The following is a 7,858-nucleotide window of genomic DNA, read 5'->3' on the forward strand; positions in this document are numbered from 1 at the left end:
TGAACAACAGGCCTATCTGTCTATGGCGGAGCTGAAAAACCGGGAGAGTAATCTTAGGATCAGAAACATCCCAGAACTAGAAAAGGAAGATTTGGCCGGTTTTTTGACAGCAGAAATATCCAAGTTCTGGGGTCTGGCAGAAGAGAAAGACTTCAAAATCGTCACCGCTTTTAGATTGGGAAGAGTGGCCAAGAAAGACAAACCAAGGGATTGCTTGATCATATTGAGATACAAGCAAGAAAAAGATAACATACTTGGCCTACATTTTAAAAACCCATTGGTGATACAGGGGAAGACAGCAGAAATCTTCAGAGACATACCAAAACAACTGTTGGATTTAAGAACTATATATAAGGACCTGGCAAGATTATTAAGAAACAACACAATCCCCTACAGGTGGGAATTTCCCCAAGGACTATCTTTTAATTTGAAAGGGAAGAAGGTGAGAATCAGAACAGCAGAAGAGCAAGAAAAATTCCTAAACGACTACGGGGAGGACCTTCGAAAAGGGACAGCAGGTACCTGGCCACCCCCCACGCCAGACACAAAAGATCCACCTCCAGACATAGACGATAAGGGAGACAATCCCACTGGCTAACAAGTGGATCCAGGATGTCTCTGCAGCTTTTTAGTTGGAATATTCATGGTGCAAATTCCCCTGAAAAAAGGAAAAGGATTTTCCATATTTTGAGGAAAGAACAACTAGACGTCATTTGTCTCCAGGAAACCCACGTGACTAGGCTCCACAGAAGAGTGCTAATAAACAAGCGACTAGGCCAAGAATTTATTTCATCAGCTAAAGAAAAGAAAAGGGGAGTCGTGATATATGCAAAGGAGAGCCTAGCACCAAAATTTGTGTTTAAAGATGAACAAGGAAGAATTTTGGCGATTGAGATACAATCACAAGGACAAAAATTTTTGATAATTGGAATTTATGCACCAAATGAGGGGAAATCTGAATTTTATGGGAAGCTGCATGAGACAATGCTGGACCACATGGACTATAACAACATCATTCTGATGGGAGATATGAATGGGGTTGTCTCCACACACATGGATAAGTCACAAAACCAAAATGTGACTAAAGATGGCAGACTACCAAAGACCTTTTTTGAACTCACAGACAATATGGATTTGATTGACATTTGGAGGACAAAGAACCCCTTAGGTAGAGAGGGAACATTCTTTTCTGAAGCCCACCTATCCTGGACAAGAATCGACCAAATCTGGATATCTGGAGGACTGGCACCTAAGACCAAAAAAGTAGAGATCTGCCCTAAAACTTGCTCCGACCATAACCCCTTGAAAATGGACTTGAGACTTACACCAGCTGGATCCTTCAGATGGAGAATGAATGACGCATTGTTTAGAGACCAGGAGATAGTGAAGAAGGCCCAAAAGACGATGAAAGACTACTTCGAATTGAATTTGAACACGTCGGTGGAAAAAAAAACAATCTGGGACGCAAGTAAAGCTGTCATGAGAGGGTTTCTGATACAGCAGAATTCTATTAAGAAAAAACTCTGGAATGGTAAAAAGGACAAGATTTTGGAAAGGATAAAAGACGGAGAGAAAAAGTTGAGACTAAATCCAAAATCAAAAGAAGTTTTGAGAGAAATAAAATTCCATCAAGCACAATATGCTAAATTGATAAACCAAGAAGTTGAATGGAAAATTAAACAGATGAAACAAAGATCATTTGAATCCGCAAATAAATGTGGGAAGCTGCTTTCATGGCAGCTGAAAAAGAGACAAAAACTGAACTTTGTTACCAATCTAGAGGTTGAAGGAGAATGTATTCAGAAACCAGAGGAAATTAGAAAGTGTTTCCAGAGATATTTTAAAAAATTGTTTTCCCAAGGACCCCAAGTGGAGACTGAAATAAATAATTTTTTAAAAAGCTATGGCCTACAAAAATTAACACAAGATAAACAAACTGACCTGAATTATAAAATAACCCAACAGGAAATCGAAAATGCCATTCAGCACATGCAACTAGGCAAATCTCCGGGCCCAGATGGACTTACCTCCAAATACTATAAGACATTAAAGGAATACCTGACCCAGCCATTGATGGAGGTATGCAACCAAATCATGGAAGGGAAGGGGGCACCAGAATCGTGGAAAGAGACATTCATCACTTTGATACCAAAACTGGAATCTGAAAAGACTCAACTTAAGAATTACCGTCCCATCTCACTCCTAAATGTGGATTACAAGATTTTTGCTGACATTTTGGCAAATAGATTGAAAAAAGTTTTAAATGGAGTTATTCATAAAGACCAAGCAGGCTTTCTCCCTGGTAGGCATCTGTCAGACAATACTAGGAACATCGTCGATGTTCTGGAACTTCTACAGACAAATTTGAATACGAAAGCAGTATTGATATTTGTGGACGCGGAGAAGGCCTTTGACAATATATCTTGGAAATTTATGAAGAAGAATTTGGAAGGGATGGGAGTGGGAAGGGCGTTTCAAAATGGTATAGATACAATATATTCAGAACAAAAGGCTAAATTGATAGTAAACAATGTGGTGACAGAAGAGTTTAAAATTGAAAAGGGAACACGACAGGGGTGCCCCCTATCACCCTTGCTATTTATTTCTGTCCTGGAGGTTTTGCTAAATTTGATTAGGAAGGATCAGCGGGTGGAAGGAATACAGGTCGGAGGAAAACAATATAAACTGAAGGCCTTTGCAGATGACTTGGTTTTGACATTACAGGAGCCGGTGTCCAGTACAAAAAGAGTATTGGAACTAATTTCTGAGTTTGGTCGGGTGGCGGGATTTAAGTTAAACAAACAAAAAACTAAGGTCTTGGCAAAAAACTTGACATCTTTAGAAATAGATGGGTTTCAGAGGGAAACAGAACTAAATGTTGTTAATAAAGTGAAATACCTGGGGGTTAACTTGACTGGGAAAAATTTGAATCTGTTTAAAGACAACTATGAAAAATGTTGGTCTGAAATCAAAAAGGATCTAGAAATCTGGTCAAGATTGAAACTTTCCTTGTTGGGAAGAATTGCAGCAGTAAAGATGAATGTATTGCCAAAAATGCTGTTTCTGTTTCAGACCCTACAGATCGTGGACAGAGTGGAATGTTTTGGAAAGTGGCAGAGGGACATTATGAAGTTTGTCTGGCAGGGCAAAAAGCCCCGAATAAAATTTAAAATATTAACAGATGCAAAGGAAAGAGGGGGTTTTGCCCTGCCGGACTTAAGGTTGTACTATGAAGCTGCATCCCTCTGCTGGCTGAAAGATTGGTTTTTGCTAGAAAACACTGACGTCCTAGATCTGGAAGGGTTCAATAATGCTTTTGGGTGGCATGCATATTTGTGGTACGACAAGGTAAAGTCTCATAAGTTGTTTAAAAACCATATTGTAAGGAAATCTCTGTTTTCTGTCTGGACTAAATACAAAGACTTATTCGAAAATAAGACTCCGAGGTGGTTATCACCGATGGAGGCTAAAGCCATAAAAATACTTAATATGGGGGGTGGCTGGGCAAAATACTGTGAAATAATAGAAAGAGTGGGTGACACTTGGAAGTTGCAGAGCTTCGAAAAATTGAAAGGGAAGGTGCGAGACTGGTTTCATTATGCCCAAATTTTAGAGATTTTTAAAAAAGATAAAAAAATTGGTTTCCAGGTGGAAAAATCAAAATTAGAACTAGAATTGCTTGAACCTAAGACGAAAGTGCTTTCAAGAATGTACAACTTGTTGCTTAAATGGAATACTCAAGATGAGACAGTCAAATCAGCCATGATAAAATGGGCTCAAGATATTGGATACAACATTATGTTTGAGGACTGGGAAAGGTTATGGACCACCGGTTTGAAATTTACGGCATGTAGTGCCTTAAAGGAAAATATTATGAAAATGATGTACAGGTGGTACATGACCCCAGTCAAACTTGCAAAGATATATCATTTGTCTGATAATAAATGTTGGAAATGTAAGGAGGCTGAAGGAACCTTTTACCACCTCTGGTGGACATGCCCGAGGGTGAAGGCCTTCTGGGAATTGATTTATAACGAGTTGAAAAAGGTATTTAAGTATACCTTTCATAAGAAACCAGAGGCCTTCCTCTTGGGCATTGTGGGCCAGAGGATACCCAAGAAAGACAGAACCTTCTTTTTATATGCAACGACCGCAGCAAGAATTCTCATAGCTAAATACTGGAAGGCACAGGAGCTACCCACACTGGAAGAATGGCACACACAACTGATGGACTATATGCAACTAGCCGAAATGACTGGCAGAATCCGAGACCTGGGAGAAGAGGCTGTGGAAGAGGACTGGAAAAAATTTAAGGACTATTTACAAAAACATTATAAGATATATGAATGTTAAAAATTTGCTAAGGTTTGAGGTAAATAGGCTTCAGTATTGAAATTCGGAGACGATAGAAACAAAGTTAATGATTGAGAAAGTTTTAATTTCAGAGTGAATAACTAGACGAAAATACAAAAACACAGGAAACAAGGTACTAATTTGCTGTTTACATTTATTATAAAGAATGCAGGGATGGAGGGGATGGGGAAGTCCAGTGGATGATGGAAAAAGATGTTGAAAGATGAATTTTTTCTTGTTTAATCTCTTTTTTTCCTGTAAAACTGCTTTTGTTGTGTTATTGATGATGGATTCAGATTCTGGAAAAAAAGCAATAAAAAATATTTAAAAAAAAAAAAAAAATAAAAAGTTATCACTTTAGCGTGCTTTTGGGAAGTGACGCAAAAGTTCTATTTCAGAAGTATGGACAAGCATCAAGAACATGAAGCCTAAAGTACATGCTTTTTGTCCCCACCCTCATCCATCTCAAAATTTCCATGTTAATTCTGACAAAGTTAAGGGCTATACATAAGGACTGCATCACACTTTTCTCATAATTTATGTTTTGTGTGTTTTCTTTGAATGGATGTGTTATAAAATAATGCAAAAGGAATATGTGTTTCTACATTGCCTTCACTATTTCTATTTCTCTTATATTCATTAGATCCTGTTCCAGAGACAGTCAGGTGGCTATTGTTTGTGAGGAGGAGACTTGTCCAGAGGAAGAGAAATATGATGAGCAACTGAATGAAGAAATTGAGTACTGTGGTGAACCAAAGCTGGTACCAACTGATATGTGAGTATTTTGCTATTGCAGCCAAGTAGGTGTTGTTAGGTTTGTGGGAGGGGGGCGTCCTGCAACTCCAAACTCATAAAGCAAAAATCCCAGAGTTCCCATGTATTTCAAGCAAGGGAGTGAGGCTAAGAGTATACTTACACTGCCATTTTTCTCCATCCAACCATAGCACAGTTTGACCCTAGACTCTTATCCTAGCTTCCAGTCCTAACAGCACAAATCATCCTACGTGTTGCAGGATGGGACAATATATTTCCAATCTGTACTAACTCATACCTCAAATAGGAGCCATGTCCTCATTTGAAGCTAACTTGTCCTTTTCCATTACAGGCTCTCATGTAAAGATGATGAACACAGACAGTTAACTCCACCTGAAAACAACATTAGATACTCTCCAAAGAGTGGGTTCCTGCATTCCTCATCACTAAGTAATAATTCCAGCTTCATATGACAAACATGAAACGATATCTCTTCAGATTTTCTAACCGCAAGCATTTTTACTACATGGGCGTGTTGGGAATACTGGGGTTCAGCCAATTTGAAAAACATTGGCACCTACAAAAAAATATTCTGCAGCTGTGGGAATTGTTAGGCTGCCTGTTTTAACTTTTTCAAAGCAGAATAGTTCTAATTCTCTCAAATAGCAAATGGGGTTGTAAACCTTTCTCAACTGTACTACTTATACAACAGGTACATAGTCCAATGACAGAATATTTCACTACCCCCCAAAATACCTTTTAAAAATTCTGACATATGTAAAACTAGGCATGCTAGGGAGAAAGATAGATTGGAACCCTTCTATCAGACAGCATGTTTTCTTTCTTCAGTGATTCCCCATCCAAACATTATGTCAGCCTCCACCTGCATTTTGATGTAGTACAGTCCAGACACAGGTTTGCCATCTCAGTGCGATGCAGGCCAAAAATCACATCTCATATAAAAGAGATGTGATCGGTCTCCAACCTGTATCTGAATGTGGCAGCAGGAAGGAACCAACTGAAAATGCTTAACCTTTTCTGTATTTGCTGATTTTCTCCTGCAAATCCACCCCCTTTTTCTTTCCAATCAGGCTTATTTCCAGTCTCGGATTCTAACTGGGGTAAAAGGGTGCTAAAAACAAAAAGAGTTGCAAGAGATCAGTGGTGTGCAGGAAAATATTGTGCATCTGCCTCTACCTGCCTGTTCTCCTCTGCAAATACCCTACCCCTTTATTAGTGATACAAGGCAAATATACAAATAAGAACCTATGTTTGCATCATAAAATGTTACATGAAGTTCCACCACTAATTGTGTTATGAAAGCAGTTTAAAATATTATCACACTTCTGTGCAACTGGCTTTGCAGGTCGAAGAGCATCCTTTCATCTGGAGTGTCTTAAGAGACAGAAAAATCAGGGTACGGAAGTCCCACAGAAGACAGCAGTGCCCTTGCATGTGGTACATCATCAGGTAAGCATTCATCAGTGAACATCTAACTATGGGATCACACTCTCACTAGGTATGCTTCTGAACTCAGCTGTTTCTGGATTGGGGACAGACAGCAATGGCCAGAAATGCTGATTTATCAATTACGTCTTATATGCCACCTGTACCTTCCTGAAAAACAAGAGTTTAGCAATTACTGTTGCCTTGGTGATCTTTCAGTTCAATTGTTGCATTGTACTGTATATAATCCAAAACGTTCGGAAACCTAAGTGCAGCTTCTGACTGGCTGCAGGAAGCTCCTGCAGCCAACCAGAAGCCCTGTCAGACGTTTGGCTTCCAAAATAGTTTGCAAACCCGAACAGTCACTTCTGCGTTTGTGGCGTTTGGGAGCCAAAACATTCGAGAACTATGCTGTTCGAAAACCAAGGTACAACTGTATATGCAGAGTAAAGAAGTATTTGCTTTTGTCTCTCTTGAATCCCCTTACATTCAGCTTCATTGGATGACCCCAGGTTACAGTATTATGAGAAAGGGAGAAGGGTTTTTCTCCCTGTCCATTTCTACCATATGCATAATTTCATACAACTCTACCATATACTCCTCTATTTACCTTAAGAAACCTTTTTTCTAAGTCAGCTTGTACAGTTTCTTTTCTCATATTATGATTCAACTTGCAGCCATCATCATGTACAATGTTCTCCTTTCTCTCTATCTATAGGCACTAGCAGTTGCAGGCCTGAGTCCTCTTCTTCAAAGAAGCCATTCACCCCTAAGATCATCTCGGTCATGTGCCACACCCCCTGCCACACCCTGTATACAAGATTGGTTACAGCAGCCTATTAAAACCTTGCGGCTTGAAGGAGAGGAATCCAATGAGAAACTCAATAATAGCTTCCCATCAATACATTGCAGCTCCTTGTATTCTGATAGCCCCAGCTCTAGCAGCACTCGAAAAGCCAGGCCGGTCTCCCTCACAGTTCCCAGTCAGACCAGAGAGTGTGGCAGACAATTTCACGGCAGCGCTAACAGCCTTGTTGAAGCGGTAAGTTGATGTGGTATTGGTAACTGATGTAACAATCATGACACTTACGGAGATCAGGCCCCAAAGTTACATGTATTCTATGCAATACATTATATTTCATGGACACAAATATAGGAGGTTAAGCTTACTTTTCCTTTAGATGAATCCAAAACTCTTACAATTCTTAGATAGACTATTAATCTGAACAAGACCACCAGTTTTTATCCCAGTCATGCAGTTTTTGAGATCCCTGTGAATTCTTTGCCTTTTACAAAAGTAATTAAC

General features: G+C 39.4%; 1 protein-coding gene and 1 long non-coding RNA gene across 14 annotated transcripts in view; one reads left to right on the top strand and one right to left on the bottom strand.

Annotated features, from left to right (window-relative positions):
* The window catches only part of CACNA1C (calcium voltage-gated channel subunit alpha1 C), a 480,830-nt gene that overhangs the window by 451,336 nt on the left and 21,636 nt on the right, over positions 1–7,858 (top strand). The window contains exons 47-50 of the mRNA XM_083572199.1: positions 4,997–5,128; positions 5,459–5,556; positions 6,473–6,576; positions 7,271–7,594. Coding sequence (XP_083428325.1) covers positions 4,997–5,128; positions 5,459–5,556; positions 6,473–6,576; positions 7,271–7,594 — 658 coding nt within the window. The remainder of the gene's footprint in view (positions 1–4,996; positions 5,129–5,458; positions 5,557–6,472; positions 6,577–7,270; positions 7,595–7,858) is intronic.
* The window catches only part of LOC310742825, a 109,153-nt gene that overhangs the window by 76,738 nt on the left and 24,557 nt on the right, over positions 1–7,858 (bottom strand). The window lies entirely within an intron of this gene.

Source organism: Podarcis filfolensis, assembly GCF_964270895.1.
Source record: "Podarcis filfolensis genome assembly, chromosome: 10".
Taxonomy (NCBI): Eukaryota; Metazoa; Chordata; class Lepidosauria; order Squamata; family Lacertidae; genus Podarcis; species Podarcis filfolensis.